Source organism: Mixophyes fleayi, chromosome 7 (genome assembly GCF_038048845.1).
Source record: "Mixophyes fleayi isolate aMixFle1 chromosome 7, aMixFle1.hap1, whole genome shotgun sequence".
NCBI classification, from domain to species: domain Eukaryota; kingdom Metazoa; phylum Chordata; class Amphibia; order Anura; family Limnodynastidae; genus Mixophyes; species Mixophyes fleayi.
In genome coordinates, this window is record NC_134408.1 from 38221855 (window position 1) to 38240530 (window position 18676).

Consider the following 18676-nt stretch of genomic DNA (forward strand, 5'->3'; position numbering starts at 1 on the left):
CCCGTCGAATAAATGTAGAGTGCGCTGTAGAAGGAATAATTCATTTGTTCGTTCTGAGACAGAATGTTTCATTTCAGAGGCACAGACGCTGAGGAAATTCATTAGGACAGGTGGATAGCTATAACAAGGCAGTTTTAATCAGTGTCACAATAATGAATGAATATTATGCTATCATTCTCTGAAGACTAGAGGACCAGATAAAGGAGCAGAAGAAGAACACAGATCTGAAGGTAAATCAGTGTCAGTGTGTGTGCATGAATCACCAGACTGATTGGACCTTCAGTTGTAGGTACAATCGTTTGGATTGGTCGGAAAAATCTTCAGTGTGAACCTAACCTAAGCTGGGTATACACTACTGTGTTTTTAGACAAATATCGGGCCAATCCAATGATAAACGACCAGTTGGCCCGATATCACTGTAAGGTGTACCCTGGAATGATAAGCAATTATCGTTCCAAAGCACATATCGTTGAATGATGTTTTTAAACTGAACTAAAAATCTCATTCAACAATGGAACAATGTCGTTCCAATTCTGCAGTGTGTATGCACTCTGCAGAATTGGACGAAAATTTAGCTAGGAAGCAGCATTGGGTCACTCACAGCACGCCTCTCTCATTTCCAATATACAGACACTGCATGGCTCCCTGACCATGTTACCTGAAGCATCATGTGACCTTTCATTCTGCACAATAGACAAAAAAAAGGTTTTCTTTGTGTGTCCTTACCCATATGCAGATGAAAGGTGTCGCTGATCAAACCACTAGTGCACTCTACACAACAGAGTGATATGTGCAATCTCACGCTACACAACAGAATGATATGTGCAAAGACATATATGCTGTAATCTTGCAAGACTAATTTAACAGCAGGAGCTCAGCCATAGTGTAAACAGGGAATACTTTTCTAACACCTTATGAATAAACATCTGACAGCAAGAAAAATATTTCTATCCACAGTAATCTGACAGCAGGGCTCGGGTTCCTCTGAGTTTCAGCAGATGGTTATGACAGGTGAAGAGCACAGATCTGAAGGTAATCAGATATAGTGTGTACCCATGAATAGACATGCTGATCTGCATTTTTTTTTTTCCCGTTGCTGTAAAATCTGTTGTTGGTAGAATTTTCCTGTAGTGTGTACCCATCATTATAGATCAATTAACATAAATATGCACAGGATACAATCTTAATACAATGGTGCCTTCCTCATTGAAAGGACATGCATTTAGACTATATATACTTGCGGACGTCTATTGCAATAACGTTGCAAGTGGGCTGCCAATTGTAGGGAATCCCCCACAGCCCGCTCCTATGATTTAATCTAATCTGATGTAGGTTTAGGCACTACAGGTATAGAAGGGGGATGAATTTACGACTGAAGAATTATTTAAAGTAGAATAATTAAGGAACAATGTAGGCACTGTATATATCCTATTTAAGTTAAACAGAAAAAAAAAATAAAAAAAAATTATATATATATATATATATATATATGGTGAGAGGTTCCTTGATGGTTCTCCTCCAGTTTCTCATATGTAGTAGGATTTATGAAAAACATAAAAAAATAATACTAAATAGTTTGATATTGTATGCACCTGTTACATTTATATTTATTATAAATCATAACACTAAGTTTTGTGCATAGTTCGTGTGGACATTCCAAAAGGTGACCCAAAAAAAAATTAATTTTGTTTTTGTTTATTAATCCTTTCATGTGTGCTGCCCCCTAGTGATACACTTCTTACTAGAAATTTCCTTTTTGTAGTCGCAATTAGCAAGAATCTTGTGTCTTTTTTTCTCTCTATTTTCCTCTGACACTCCTTAGATAAATTTTCTCATCACATGGAATGCATTTATAAAAAGAAAATACATCTAGTGTAATCCAGATACAAATTTATTACAAAAACTTTAAATTTATTCTCCAAAACACTCACATTTTCAAAAACGCATTCAAACAAAGCATTGGTTTGTACGGTCACTCCTACCAGAATGGATCTCTGAACAACAATCTTAATGTTCACAGTACCGAGATCTATCTCCAGGGACTGATCTTTTCAAGAGAGATGTAGTGTCATTTTGTTGTCCCAATTCATAAAACTTACAAAGCATCTAATGACACTGATCATTTATAAATTTATTTTCAATGACGAATATTTTACATATTTTTATAGTGCCATTACATTGCTTATGTGTATTACAATAGTGAATAAGCAAAGCCATTTGTTCAACATCAAAACTGCTGCCACCTATAGGCTTAACAAAAAACCCCACATACTATAAACATAAAGGAAAACAACATTTAGCAATATCAAATCAATTACTGACAACTTAATCACTTTATGATGGGACTACTTTATAGCTGCATGACCTGGCACACTTTTGCTATATGGTTTTTTGACAGAGAATGCTTACATTTTTGTTGCATTTTCAAATAGGAATTAGTAGTTTCACTTCAAAGGCTATCTCTGATGCAAATACTTCTAGCAGTTACCATTCAAAAAACAAAACAAAAAAAAAAAACAACAACTTACAAATTATATTTAAACAATTGATGCACCAACACATATAGCGCTTAAAGTGTTGCACTATTTCTCCTGTTTTATTTTAAATACCAATTTCTCTAGTTCAGCAGAAGTTAGATGGTTAGTACTACAAGCCCCAGCATGCCCAAATACTTATTGACAGCCAGTGCATGCTGGAATCTGTAGTACACCAGGAACAAAATGTTTTTTTTTGACCATCAAATTATTACCATTACCCCACACCCACCACCTAGTCCTATCAGCATGGGGCTTGGTAAATCGAAGGGGACCCGAAATCCCTATGGAATCCAGCTTTGAGGCTGGTTTGGAAGTGTAATGGGTTTTCCTGCTATAGTGCCCCATCCTAGTGCTGGTAATAAAATCCCCACAGTTTGTCACCCGATTTTCCTACTACCAACTATGGTTGGTTAAGTTGTGTGAGGCGGAAAGTGTGTTTTTTTTTGTTTTTAAAAACATGTATTGCAGTTTTAAGTATAGCACTGTCAACATTTTGACTGCCCACTTTATAACGCTGTACACATTTGACATGTAGCAATTGTGACTGTAGACATTTTCACTGCCGACATAGCAACTACATCCCAAATTATAGGAAAGTACTGTTCATTCTACTAAATAGTAGATACTGTGTGTGAATGAATAGGAAACTCTATAATTATTGCTCGTTTCTTGTCCCATTGTAAAGCTGCATTACCACATAGGACAATATTTCCTAGGTCATACATCGCCCTAGCCAGAGCCATGTGGCTTCTGTTTCTCTCCCTTGATTGTGGTTTGTGCAAGTTGCCATTTAAAGACATTGATCTTTAATGATTTGCTGGTTCGGTATTAGAGAACTATGAGAATATCACTGCACGTGACAGACTCAGGGGCTTTGACTAGTGTTTAGTGACTTACACTTTTCTGTGGATATAGAATTATCATGGTTAAAACAAGGTATAAGGTGACTTATCACTGTATAGTAGCGATTTCAGTAGTACTGGGCATTACCCATTGTCATTTTTCACACCCAAGGGTTATAATTTTCCTTTTAATTTCATCCTGCGTGGTACTTGGGTATAATGATACCTGGGTTCACAAGCTCCTTCCCTTGTGTGCCGATTGGTGGAGTCTTGTTTGGACTATAACTTAATGCCTTTCTGTCTGAAGTATTTATCATATTAATCCTAGTGACATTGTGTATTTGCACAAGCCACCTTTCTCTTGATATAGACTTGTTACTTTCTATTTCTTCATGCTCAGCTCTTTATGCAGTTTGGTCCCATTGTGCAGGTCTCCTGCCCTTTCCCATTCTTTAAATCAGAGACTGCATCTTGGCTTCTCAAACATGGACAGTTTACTCTAACATTTAGGCAGAAGATCCTGTGACAATTATCTGTGTCATTCAGAGCCAATGTATGGAACCCTGGTAGTTTGATGTCAGTTTTTCAGAAGCAGAGTGGGTATATTCCTGCCAGTACATGAGATGATAAAGTCACTGATATTCAAAAATACCTACACTAGAAGACTGCTTAATTTCCACGTTCAAGCAAATATGTAAAAAGATGGAGACTCAACTTTACAGCTATAACACAGTAAACAAACGTGTTGTTGTTGTAGATATATTTAAGGGGCAGTTTTGTGCAGTCAAGAGGTCGTCATCACACATGCTCATAAACACAGAAGAGAGTAAAGCAAAGTACCTAGTTGGTTTATATGATAAGAAGTCCAGATTGTACATAAGAATGCCACTTGAACACATGGTAGAAATAGTAATCTTTTATTGTATGTTATGCTGAAACACAGACACACTAGTTCATTTTCCCATAGAACTTTCTTTATTCCCCATCACAATTTACATGTATGGTCTGACATCATAAATAATTTGGTTTACACAGTGTTCGACCAAAATTGTGACGATCGACCGGAATTGTCCACTTTTCAATTCTAAGCCAGAAACATATGCTGTTGTGAGTCTTGCGCAACTACAGATCAGAAACAAATGGGGTGTTTTCTAAGTTCCCGGCAGCTGCCAAAGATTTCGCTCCAGAGGCAAACTTCTTTGCAGCCTACAGAAATAAAAATATATATGATAGCTCATTGAAAGGCAAACGTTATCCAGTACTGTTCCACAGCTTAAACATGGAATTTCCCTTGATGTCAGAACCACCGTTATCCAAAACGTTGTTTAGACGTTAATTAATTGTCCTGTTAGGAGGAATATAGTTTCATATAAAATGTGATCTCACTGTTATATGCAGTCCCTACATGGGAGCCAATGTAGGGACTGGTGGAGGGGAACAGCATAGGCAGCACAGTGACTTAATCGGTAGCACTTCTGCCTCACAGCACTAGGGTCAGGAGTTTAATTCCCGACCATGGCCTTATCTGTGTCGCGTTTGCATGTTCTCCCCATGTTTGAGTGTTTACTCCAGGTGCTCTGGTTTCCGCCCACACTCCAAAAACATACTAGCAGCACCCAATTAACCTATCAAACTGACGTGTGTGTGACAATTGGGTGCCCAATGGGGCAGGGACTGATACGAGAGAGTTCTCTGTACAGCGTTGTGGAATTACTGGCGCTATATAAAAAGCTGATGATTAACAGATGTCTTATATAAAGTGGTTTGTGCCTAGCTTCAAATCAGTTTAGGTTATTGTGTACTTGCAGGATTAGTTGATATATACTCTACACCAGAGGGTGGTGGTGGGGGGCATCACTGCTTTACAGCCTTTATAGAGATTTAGGAGGTATTTTGTGGAGAATTTTGTGAGAACTTACATTTACAACATCAGCGCTGGTGACAGAATCTATCTGCTGGACGGCAGCATCTGGAGATGTGTACGAACCAGATGCCAATGCCTGGGAGCCAATCTCATTCAACAGCCCAGAGGAACTTTCCACAGACAGCAGGTAATGGGATTTTAGTTGGTTCCTGAAATTGCATTAATTATTTCTCTTTACACACAGATTTTAGGATATATATATATATATATATATATATATATATATATATATATATATATATATATATAAATAAATAACATAGTTGGCACTAGATTTAGGTTTTATGTAAAAACACCAAGGTAAAGATTTTAGTAACAAAAATACTTTAACTTTGATAACCGTAAATACTAGGAGTCTATTTTTCATGCCACATAGAACACACTGATGATTACATGTGTTGAAGACAATTACCCATACATTCCTGTGACACCATGCAGCCTGGTATTTTCAGATAACTCTCAGTCCCAACATGGAGACTGATCATATCTTTCAAAACATGAGTGACACTGAAAACATTACAAAGGGCACGATACCCATTTTCTGTGCTAAAACATGCACTATTTTGGCTAATATTTGCTACATAACTGCTTTTGGTTTGACTTTGGCAATTGGATACCATAGTATTTTAATCTTGTAATACATTGTGGTTGGGTACCTGGTGATGGGCACAGAGTATGGGATCAGTGCAGCCGCATCTTAGGCAACCAGAGGTTCTCCAACTGTAATGGAACTAAAAAAACCTTTCAATGTGAGGATTGCAGTTCCACAAAAGCTGGAGGAGCCACAGGTTCCGTAACACAATGCAGAAAGGTTATAGCGCCTTCGGCTCTCCAGCAGTTTGGTACAATGAACACTCTTACTCAGAGTACCACACCTTTATTATATCAATCTAACTATAAAAGGTAAATTGGTCATTTTCAGTTTGTTCTAAAAAGTGCAAGACAGGTGGCGGAGATTGTCACAGCAAAAGATTTACTCACTTAGCTCTTGTCACATCAGCCTCTGAGATACTGCCCTGAGCAATAGCTTTCACCTGGTTAACTGCAGCCTTAATTACCTAAGAAAAAAAGATTTTCCTCATTAGTTTATTTAATACAGACACTGACCAGTTCTTGTCCCCCATCTGTACATATAGATAAGTGACTGGGGTACAGGCTGTTTCAATTTTCCCATGCTTGCACTAAAAGATCCTGGCGGCTGGCATGGCAGCGGTTATTACCAAGATGTTACCAATACCAACACTAGGGAAGAACTGGAAGGGGGGTATTCGAGTTTTTCGGCGGTCCGGACGAACAATTGAATACCCCCCCCAAGAGTCTTATCCTGGTAAAAATAAACAGTAACAAAAAACAAAACAAATAATTTTTAAAATAAATCAGTAAGTAGACAATATGCTAAGATGACGGTGCTCATAGTTTGAGGACTGGGTCCACGAGCCTAACCAGTTTTGTTTATCGTTGACGGGAGGGAGAGGGATAAGTGTATATGCTACTTTTAAAAAAATAGAAAAATTGTAGACGGACATTCAACATGGGCAAGTGATTTAACATTACCTCTCCTGCAGCAGCTGCCTGAGATATTGCGTAAACTCCAAAAAGACCGGAATCTGAGTAATTGGCATTGAATGCAGAAACCTTTATAAAAAAAAATTAAGTTCAGTTTAAATAAGATGCAAATATTGTAAATAACTTTCACTGTGTTGGTAAATTATGAAGTACAAACATGTGGCTAAATAGATCCCCATTTTGTAACTCCTGAGAACCAAATAGATTAGTCAGCTAATCAAAGCAGTGAGTTACATAACTTTAGATAGTCATTCTAGCAACATGTTGATCACATAACAAAGCACCCTCTCTTTTCATCCGTCTCAAGTTTATACTTACGTCAAAGGGCTGACTAGTTGCCTTAGTTACCGCTTGAGACAATTTGCTACTAATGTTGCTTCCCCTCTTGATGTAAGGTCCAGCGCCTAGAACATGCTGGAGAACATTAAACGCGTTAGCTTCAGGGCTCCCCACAGATGCTCCTTCTGCAACAATAGCAGCATGTACAAGACCATCTCCATTCTGCTCTCGGACCTCACCTGGAGGGAGAGATGAAAAAACTGGGTCAGTACCATTCTGTGACAGCTGCCTCATCGGGTTTATTTTCTACAACCCCGCTTCCCAAAATTATACATTTACAAATTTCCTTCTTGCACCTGTGGAAGTGGATACCAAAATGAAAAGCGGAGCCTTGTCCTGAAATGACACTTCTTGTTAGACATCACTTTCATATTGTTTTTTGCATTGTTTGCACTCGTTTCTAGTACTGCAAATTAGCTTGTGAAACCGTTACTACAAAAAAATAAAATATCATAGGTCTTCCCACAATTCAGTTCTACAGGTTTTTTTTTTAGGTTTTTGTATACAATTAAAAATTGGGTTTTATCCAATTAAGTGAATATGCCATTATGATGCCCTCATTCTGTAGTCCATCTTAATAGAGGGGAAAAAAATAAAAATATTCTTTTCTATGTAAGCAGTAAAACTGTTTTTGTCATCTGTGCAATTTTGGAGGTAAAAAGCTTGTCCAAGCAGTATTTCTATTGTGCCCAATCATCTTTTATAAGGCACCACAAGTGTTCCGAAGCAGCGTACACAGGGGGTTAGAACATAAGTGACAAAACAACAAAAAGTGCCAAAATTATATAGATACAAACAACTTTACACAATTACATTAAAACCTGCAAAATGACATTATGTAAGGAAATGAGAGGGGACCCTGCTAGCAAGAGCTGACATGCTAGGAGCCTAGACCAGTGATGGCTAACCTGTGACACTCCAGGTGTTGTAAAACTACAAGCCCCAGCATGCTTTTGCCAGCTATCAGCTAGTTATCTACTGGCAAAGTATGCTGGGGCTTGTAGTTTCACAACACCTGGAGTGTCACAGGTTAGCCATCAATGGCCTAGACATTAGGTCATCATTAACCCCCCCCCCCCTTCCCAGTAAAACCCCCCTCAAATTTGTACACTATAATTTAACCTCACCATTAAGGTGGTAAGCTGTCTGAACCCTCTCACATTCAACCAAATCCTTCCTATACACAGGTGCCCAAAAGGATACTCTGTATTAAAGAGGTGTTCTGATCAGTGATTTACCCAATGATAAAATGTTTCTGCCTCATGTATCAAGCTCTCTTTTACTGCCCAGGACTATGCATCCTGTCTAACCATTAGATAGTACAATGGGTAGTGGCACTCAATGTATAGGTAGCACAATTGTTACCTGGCTTCTTAAAATATAAAGACCAAGTAACACAAACATGAAAAAACATACCTCCACGATACTGAGCTTTCACAGTGGCAGAACCTGCACCACTTCTGATGTTCAGATAATGTTCTCCAACTTGTTTGAGGACAGAATGGCTGACACCTGAAAGTAGGACAATCTAGTTAGATGATCTTCAAAACGAAGCCAGGATTTTTCTTTTAGTAGAGTAATTTGTTATAGTGGACTTGTCATCAGTTAATTTTCAGTCAACAGTAAATAAAACATTCTATCCACTCATCACAGAAATGGCTAATTTTTTGCCATCAGTCAATCCCACGGAGGCTCAGTGACATTCCATGCAAATGAGAAGGGGAAAAAGGGAAAGAAGAAGGCAAAGAAAAATGGCTGCTGGTGAGAACAGGGTGCTAGGCTGATCGAAAATAGGTTAAGCCCATCTGGCATTTCCTCTTTCCAGAACAAGTTACATTAACTAAACATTCCGTTATAAGCCTGTATTCGCGTGCTATAATGTATATCTGGTCAGTGCTCTTATATGTTGCCAGGTGGATTTTCTTGGCATCACTGTACTATCTACCAAAACTTCTAAGAGCCATTATCACTTGGGCACATTTCAGGTCAACTGGTCTCATGCACCACAGACTTTGGTACCAACGGCTGGCACTACTCTTGGTTTGATAGTAACTGGCCATATTTCACAGGCAGCGCCAGTCAGCCGGAAGAAAAAAAACAAAACAAAAAAGGATTCACCCACAGATTGGAAAGAGTAAAAATCAGGAGGTGTATTTAGATGATCAGATACCAGATGAATCATGTTCCATTGTGTGGAAAGTGGGACCCCATTGTTTGACATCACTGCCAAGTAGACTTCTGCAGCCAAGCACTGCAGGAGACCTGCTAACTACGAGGTCTAAGGGGTAGATTATGGCAACTTCTACCAAGCAGGTCCCAATGCAAAGAGAATTTGCAGTCTATGCACCCTCTTTAGGGCAGCCCTACAACGTGGGAACCAGAAGGGTGATAACAGATGTAACAGTTTAAGTGCCTGGACTCCTGGTACCACCTACTATACCCCTATGTATCAGTGTCCCCCCAATAGGGTGTAAGAGAATAGTGGGTCTTCTACTTAAGACACTGCTAACTACGGGTTACAGCTCCTGTTAGACTGGACTAGGATCGCTGGAAGGAACTGTCAACTGCAGCCGACCATAGAATGCATCAATCTAGATGTACCTAAATGTTCCCCTCATTTCCCCAATATACATACCTAGTCCAACCAGGGCCATTCTCGCACTTGTGAAGTTATTCTGTACAAACTGCTGCAACTAAGAAGACAGCAAAAAGAACAAACTCTAAATTGTGGTGTTAAAAAAAGCAATAGATAGTTACATGTAGATATTTCTATATATTTCAGAGGACTTCAGAAATGAAAATCTATGCGCCAATGTTTCCGCATTAGCAAAACCAGGTGGTGGTGGGACCACTGTCGACCTGCTTTTCACACTGCTCCTTGTGAAGAGATGTAGTCATATGAAGTACAAATATACTGGATAGGAAGCTTTAAGCTCACAAATAATTCCAATATACACCTTGCTCATCTACATAAAACTAACCATACTTATAAACGTTATGAAAACAAGTGTAAAAGGTAAAATATAGCAGATACAGAATATGCATCCATAGAAACAAAAGCTTGCATCTAGAAATAAATACTATAATAGAGTACGCTGTGCACACCCTTATCTGGGACACATTTGAACCCCCCTCCTCCAGAGCACTAAATTATGCAAAAACTGCTGTGATTATTAGTCACCAGCCCAGAATTTATTGTGGCCCAGTAACCAAAAATATAACATCATGGATCCATATAAACCAAACACATTACAACATATGAAATATAAAACAGAGTATAAACCCATAAAGTCCATTTTCCAAAAACAGTCTTTTTTTCATTTAAAAAAAGACATAAAATAAAGAGACATCAATAGATTCCAGCTGCTATATATTAAAATTAACTTCTTTTTTTTATTATCTTTTTAGATTATTGAAGTTTTTTTAGACTATTACCTCTTCTGGTGAAACTTTTCCAATTCTGTAGTCAGGACAGAACAAGGAATTAGCAAGAGCATTGCGGTAAGATGCTGCATGAAGGTTTTCCAACACACCTGGATGTATACAAGTAAAAAAAAAAAAAAGAAAAGAAAATAAAAAGTAACAAGATGAAATCACCAGAATGCTCTTTATATTTACTTCATAATCCTTCACTTAAATTAATAAAATGGGATATATTTTACTGCTGTTATGCTTGCCATAATTTTGATCAAATCACAGAAAGAGGAAACTTTCAATATCCAGAGGCAAAAATCATACAAATAAATGGTATGGCCACTACTCACCGACTTGTGGATTTTGAAAGGCCAAAGCTTTATCAATCTTTATTCTGCCATGAAGGTCAGAAACTTCCCATCTTCTGAATTCTGGGGCAGTAGTGACATTTATGAGATATTCCATTACCGTATCACTGCAATAAAAAATATAACAATATTTGTTTAGCTTTTTTAGGGTGCAAGCCACGTACCCATAAAGTCTCACACCCTTAGTTATGAAATAATTCCCCCACACCCAAATGTAAGTTATATGGATATTAGAAGTTAACAAGGAGCTCTGTGACTAAATAAAAACAGCACAAGGCTGTACACTAAATACAGTTATACAATTCACAGAAATACATGGTGACTTTATATTTGTAGTTTAGTTTCCTTATAAAACATACAAGTTTTCATAAGAAAATGAAGTTTTTACATCAGACTGCACAGATTATAAGCGATGACTTCTGATCTCATATCAAGATACAAGTTTACAAGGGGTATATATTAACTTCACTTGTTTATTATGGAAGTGTGGATGTTTGTTACAAATTGACAGAAATATAAACAAATTCATGTAAAATCAATTCTCACCGCTTCTTCCCAAACACCTTACCTACAGTAGTTTGTCAACTTGCATAACATCTGTGCAGCCATTTAACTCATTGTAAAAAGGTAGTAAAATATGAATGACTACCTAGTGACACTTGGGTACAATGCTGCCTTATAAAGCATTTGAGACATTAAGCTTCTTTGAAGCATTTACATTGGACTACAGCCAGCACTTATCTAGTAAACATATTGCACATCTGATACTATAACTAGATGCTCTTCATTTCCAGTCATTCTGAAACCCAAATACTAGCATTGTACACTACATTATAATCAGATTGATACCCTCCAATGGACAACATATCAATCCATCCATTTACTATTTAATACATAAATGGATAGATATATCCCCCAAAAAATACCAAACCACACAGGACAGAAGCTCGTTGTTCAAGAGGTGACATGTCCAAATCCCTATTAACGTACAAGCACCAAATTTGAGGCACTGGAAAAACAGGTCAGTAATTTTCTATTCTTGTACATATAAAATATGGTATTTTAACATACGCAGCCCACAACAAGAAAAAGGAGGAAAGCAATGCATAGTATACATCTTGTCTACCTCATGTCACATAAACCACGTACCAGAGTAGAGCATGCATTGAGGTTACTTACACATAGTCTCTCAGACACTCAACAGAATACACAATATTCTCCCTTGTAGATGTCACACTGCAAGAGACAAAAAAACAAAACATTTGTATAGAATCAGTCTAAAAATAACTGTCACATTAACTCATATGGAAGGAAAGACCAGCTACAGATGTTTCTCAATAATCAGTGCCTCCTACCATAAAGATCAGTTTTACCAGTGCTATCTGACTGGATAACTGCAGCCTGCCTCCGCCATGACACATTATGGGCTTTTCTTAATGTCTATGGCCATCAAGTGTCTAAGACTATAAAACGGCAATTTTGTTTTTAAAAATTCTCCATTTTCTTTTGGATCAACATACAAAATCTCCCCCAAAAAACAAAAGCCAGTGCAGGTAACATGCATAATTGATAAAGAACGATATGCTGCAAGTTATAAACTTGGGACAAAGAAGGAAAAAATTAAAAGGGGGACTGCTAGAAAAGGGGGAATGAGTTGGGGGACGGACAGCAGAACTGTTAGAACGGGTCCCATTCAAGGATACTCACAGGGGGGTAGCTACCCTATGCTGATACAAAGACATAAGGGACTTGGATTCTGAAAAATACTGTTCCCCTTGGCAGAGTCGATAGAGTTCTTTACACATAATCTACAATTTACTAGATAGCAAGTGTCAAATATTTCCACACATACCGATGGACACTTCAGCAGCACTCAACAAGACAGTAGGAAGGTATATTTTAAAGGAACCAAAGATACATTCCATTGCAGACCTCTTAATACAGTATTACCTCCCCACTTCATTACAGACAGCCAAAGCCCCTCCTAAATATTTAGGGAAGTGCCCTGATGGGTCCGATACAGGTTAAAAATGGAGACTGTAGTCACTGCAGTTCCTGTGACATGTCGGGTATGAACCTACACAGTGCATTTCTGCCACGCAGAGCCAATCAATTATGCCTTGCCTGCTTAGTTAGAAAAGCATTTCCCTCTTAATTTGGCAGCTTGCTGTAGAAGGGTCAGATAATGTACTGGACATTTTTACTTAAGTATAATTACTATGCATATTACATCACTGGTGGCTTTATATGTTTTAATATGATTGGAAACACTGTCAATACAGATAATGATTTTTGCTCTCTAGTCGCATGGGTCCCAGAAGAGATTACCCACATAAAACACAAACCTTAATGAGGCACCAGCAGCTTCAAGACCACGGGTTATTTTAAAAGAGGAGGCTCCCTTGGTCGTCTAGAAGAAAAGAACAGCATAAATGGAGGATGCAAATAGCTTTAAAGGTTATTTAGACTTCAATTCAATGTTGTGTCTGTTTAATATACAGAATTGGTGCATCATGATGAACTATATATACGGAATTATTATTTTGGGACATATTGCACTAATTTCGTTTCAGAGATCTTGCGATGCAATCTGATTTGCAAAGTCTTTTAGAAAAGGGAGGGGGCCCACCTTCAGACAACTAACTCCTTTTGTATATGTCCTCCTGCAATTTTATACTAAATACATGGCCTTTTATGTAATTATCTACAGTGCTGTATTTTGGAAAGCTGAAGGGCACGTGCAAGCCAAATAAAGATGGAATATTCCTTTAAATGTAAATATTTAAGTCAATTATTATAGCCTGCCTTTAACGCCAACAACCATAGCAACGTGCCTGGGTAAGTGGTACAGCATCAGATCACTAAGAGTAATGATATTCTGGCAATTACAATATCTTCATATACAAAAGCTACAATGTCAGTGAACGAATAAAGCAATCAATAAGTCACCTACATAAAAAAACACGTGTACATAAAAAGATTGTGATTATATCTTTTTTTACCCCTCCTTTTTACAGAGAAGACTTCAATAGTACTATGAAAGGCAAGTGCAACTTCACAAATCAGCCCTGATCTGTATCAGCACTTAAGTGGGTTCTCCATGCAAAATGTATAAACTTACTATTTAGTGGGTTTGGAGCAGCTGTGGAAGAGAACATACTCAGTGTTCTCCCCAGGACCTATTTCCTGGGTGCTCCCCTCAGCTGTTTTTACTTGCCACCTGGCTCTTGAAGTCCAAAGAAGTCCTACTATAACAGGACAAACCATTGCTTATCCTACTATAATATGCACTGTGTGAGCAGTGTAACCAGCAGAGAGTGTTAGACCACTGACCACCAGTCTAGGCAGTGCAGAGGTTCTGCTGGCAGGCATGGGGAATGGAAAAATAAATAAAAAATAATCCCATCTGAAGCATGTCCCAGGATTATGTTCCTAGCAGATTTAGACAGCTTTATTCACAACTTATAAAATACTAGGACATGCAACAGGCGACATTGATTTTTTATGTGTTATTATGCACTCATCTGCTTGGTAACCACAGCATCTACCATAACTCATAGCAGTTAAAAGGGACAGTTTTAAAACGGCCACCCCATCACACACTAAATGGTAAATTATGCAGTTTGGGTGAAGAATCCTTTTAATAAACTGTCCTTCAAAAACTTGTTCAAGATCAGTCACTTTCAAGCTGTGCTCCATAATCTGTTGCAGGGCAGAATTTGTAAGCTTTCTGAGACAATCATATTTAGTAAGTTTATTGTGCAAATGACTTACCAAGTTGGACGCAAGACGTAATACATGGTTAACACCCAGGTTGTTGGCATTTTCATATCTGCTTCCTGCCTTTATAAACACTCCGATCTTAGAAGCAGGGGAATAATTTTCTAGAGAAGCGATTACCAGTCCATTTGGCAACTTTGTGATCTGTAAATGAATTGCACAATATACTAGTATAAATGCATTACTGCCCAGAGCCAGGAACTAGTACTGTACATCTAAATTATCAACTGCCTGGAGCCAAGAATTAGCACAGTGCCAGTAAAAAGCAGAAGCCCAGAGCCAGGAACTAGCTCAAACATTACAAAGCAACATGCATTTACAGCAAACAAACCAATAGGAAGGTTGAAGCCTGCATTACATGTTAGGTAGATGTCCAATATAACTCCAGACCTGGGCTGCAAATCAATATTTAGTAACTACAGCTAATGAAATGGACCGAGCACTTGTTTTGTACTTTAAGTTGCGGTCACCGCTTAAAGGAACGTGACTTGTTGCATTCATGTCCTGTTGAGCACTTGCTAAAAGTGTACGGACATAAATGAACTCCAACTTGCACCAACTTGATCTAAACGTACCACGTGTGGAAACCAAAACAGCTTTGCGCAAAATTAGGGTTAAGGCACACTACCACACTACCATTTTCAAACCACTCCCATCACTGAACAGTGCTCTGACCTAACCCAGACATTATATACCTTCAGCCTCATGCTCACTGTACAGTAATTGCATTTTAGTCTGAAGTGGTTTCCAAACAAGTGTGAAATTGCCAGGTGTTGAAGACAGCAGATTGAAAAATTACTGAAGCTCAGTCCTGCTCATTTTCATAATTATGCATTCACTATTACTTTGAAAATAAAAAGTGAATAGTGGTTACCAGGGCACATACGTTGGTAATCCCACCATTTTATAAGTTATGGGGGAAATCAGAAAAACGGTCATATTATGGCACACAATTATATTTTGGTACAAATTACCCCTATAACATAAACTGTTCTCATATACAACATGTAACACTCCAAGAGGGAGACTCAAAGCAGTGTGTCTCCGGAATGGTTGTGATGTTTCTCCGCTCATTGTTCCTTGCACCCATAGAGGCGCGCAGAAAAACAAGTGGAGATTCCATATCATAATAGGTGGCAACGTTCACAGCCAGACAACAGTGATGTTCAATTGCTTTGAATTGACTCTCCATCGGGAGAAGGCAAAAAACAAAAAAAACTTAGACATAATGCAAGTAAGGTTTCTACCAAAAGCTGTCACTCACTTTAGGATAGCCATAATATCTAATGCAGTGTGCAGTCACCATCAATTGAGACAATAACTTACCTCAAGCTCCTCTGGAAGAAGACGTACACCACCAGCAGCTTCTGGGCTTTTAGCTGCTTTTGCAGAGTACAACCTTCTCTGTAATTGAGTAAAGCAAGATTTAAAAAAAAACAAAACAAAAAAAAAACATACATCCACTGCAGTGAAAACTGAGCCATCATACTTTTAAGTTTATTATAAACAAGCAGTTGTATTGGGAACCAAAAGCAATTATACAACACATAACTGCACCACACAGACCAGACACTATGGTAATGCATTTTGACACACATAATAGGAGGCAAAATACACTCCAAAAATGGAACAAATGACCATATAGAGGGCAGCAGCAAAGTCCCCACAAGTGGACAAAGTAGAAGGACCATACTGAGGGCTCAGTGGACACAATGTGCCAACATAGTTACAAGTCGCAAACATCTAACACACAGGCCCTCCTAGGTAGGCTGACAAAACCAAGCGCCTCACTGACTAATAGCCCAAATTGTCAGCAGCACACAAATAAGGAGACCATACTGGACCCATGACCCCAGCACTGGGAGTCACAAGTTACTTTTCACCATTTGCAATCAGCCAGGTGGACTCTTAATCAGAGGTAAATAACTCCAGGTCCTTCAGATTTTAGGGAAGAGCAAGCTGTGTTCAAGGTTAGGCTAGAGCCCAATAGGTTGTCCGAGCCTAGAATACAACATTACAGTAATACCAGCATCATACATGGGTGGCAGTGTCTTGTGGGGACCCTGGAGCCCTAGGTCTTCTATAATGACACTGATTACTATATCTGTCACACACTCAGCAATAACCAGTAAGATATAAAGCAGAGAGGTGATCAGTGCAGCTATGGAGGCAGTGTCACCCAGGACAGTGAGGTGACCTTCACCATGTACTCCGCCATACACACTGCCAGCAGGCCGTGCAGACCGAGGAACACCCGGATAATGGGCCCCGGGCTCTGCCCCAGCCCCGGTCTGTCAGTGTGAGTCAGGGGGGTCACAGCTTATAGATACTGGGGTGGGGGGTGGAGGCCGGAGGGACATGGAGGGACCCCCTACCCCGGCCTTATACATGACTGCACCCCCCTAGCATTCACTCCGGGACACAGCACGGCACACAGGCGGCTCCTTACAGAGAGGTACCGGGCGCCGGTGAACAGCCTCATGACCGCTCTCTCTCCTTCAGCCGCTGACAGGAAGATAATATGGCGGCGTCCGCTTACCCGGCATGCCCTGCGCCGGCCCCTTCCACTTAACCCTGTCACTGCTGGGTGAGACCTGGTGACGTCAGGGTAATGTCCTAGTGGCGTCCTGGCACCTGATACCTCACTGACACCTCACTCACACTTTACTGACACCTCACTCACACTTTACTGACACCTCATACATCACTGACACCTCATACCTCACTGACACTTTACTGACACCTCATACCTTACTGACACTTTACTGACACCTCATACCTCACTGTCACTTTACTGACACCTCATACCTCACTGACACTTCATACCTCACTGACACTTTACTGACACCTCATACCTCACTGACACTTTACTGACACCTCATACCTCACTGACACTTTACTGACACCTCATACCTTACTAACACTTTACTGACACCTCATACCTCAGACACTTTACTGACACCTCATACCTCACTGACACCTCATACCTCACTGACACTTTACTGACACCTCATTGACACTTTACTGACACCTCATACCTCACTGACACCTCACTCACACTTTACTGACACCTCATACCTCACTCACACTTACTTACACATGTATTCTCAGGTAAATACATAGCTTGGTTATTTCCAGTGAGTTTACTCTGCACAAGATTGAATTTGTGAAAATAAATTACATGTCTGAAAGAACTCACACGAACAGAACGATGGCCAGTGTAAGTTTCTGCAAAGGTGTTTTGTTTTGAACACAATAGCATGTCCCGAATTTCCAGGGAGGTGCCTTGGTTTAGAGAATTCTCATTGGGAATGTGCCCATATTTCAATTTTTCATTTGACCAACTGCAAAATAAAAATGCTTTTTTACTACCTTTAAAATTTATTTATTAATTCTTGGCTTTATGAGTCGATATTTATTGGGCAGGAGTGTTTAAAATGCAATGAAAAGTATATTATCAAATTGAGAAAACAAGACATGATGGGGAATGTAGTGTTCCAGCATCCACTGAGATGGTTTTGTGTGTGTGGTGATTTAGAATGGTGTGTGGCGCTGCGGAATCAGTGGCGCTACATAAATAAATGGTGATGATGATGATGATAGAAGCACCAGCTCAGCACAAAAGTGTCCCTGGAAACTATTTTAAAATGTTGGCAGCTATGACATTTTCCATGTGAAAATAGTGGTATGTTTGGGGGGGGGATCCGGCATCTGATAAAAAGAGCACAGAGGATTGGGGTGTTCTAAGTTGAGTTCAGACTAGGCATGTGAATGCACCTAGTTATGCACCCACATGCAAAAGCAAGCTTGTTTGCAGGACGGGTTCTTTCTTTCTTCTTAATTGCATGATTCATTTGTGAATTCACATATGCCTTGTATGTCAGCGATGTTTGCCTACCTAATACT

The 18676-nt window shown here is 39.2% G+C and overlaps 1 protein-coding gene across 1 annotated transcript; it reads right to left on the reverse strand.

Annotated features, from left to right (window-relative positions):
* Window positions 1-4280: 4280 nt before the first annotated feature.
* On the reverse strand, window positions 4281-17334 carry UQCRC2 (ubiquinol-cytochrome c reductase core protein 2). The gene is made up of 14 exons (XM_075179710.1): window positions 17220-17334; window positions 16097-16174; window positions 14765-14914; window positions 13336-13400; window positions 12170-12226; window positions 10973-11097; window positions 10644-10741; window positions 9844-9901; window positions 8625-8720; window positions 7188-7387; window positions 6858-6938; window positions 6285-6361; window positions 5299-5452; window positions 4281-4585 (listed from the first exon to the last, which is right to left on the reverse strand). The coding sequence occupies exons 1-14, from the start codon at window positions 17250-17252 to the stop codon at window positions 4502-4504; spliced, it is 1356 nt and encodes a 451-aa protein (XP_075035811.1). The 5' UTR covers window positions 17253-17334; the 3' UTR covers window positions 4281-4501.
* Between the last annotated feature and the right edge of the window lie 1342 nt (window positions 17335-18676).

Bases quoted from the DNA above. Each gene is read 5' to 3' on its own strand.
- UQCRC2 (XM_075179710.1), bottom strand. From the start codon at position 17,252: ATGAGGCTGTTCACCGGCGCCCGGTACCTCTCT. The intron at 12,227-13,335 runs GTTTGTGTTTTA...TGTCTCTTGCAG, and splicing joins GCTGCTGGTGCCTCATTAAG to TGTGACATCTACAAGGGAGA. The intron at 6,362-6,857 runs GTAATGTTAAAT...TTTTTTTCTTAG, and splicing joins AGGCAGCTGCTGCAGGAGAG to GTAATTAAGGCTGCAGTTAA.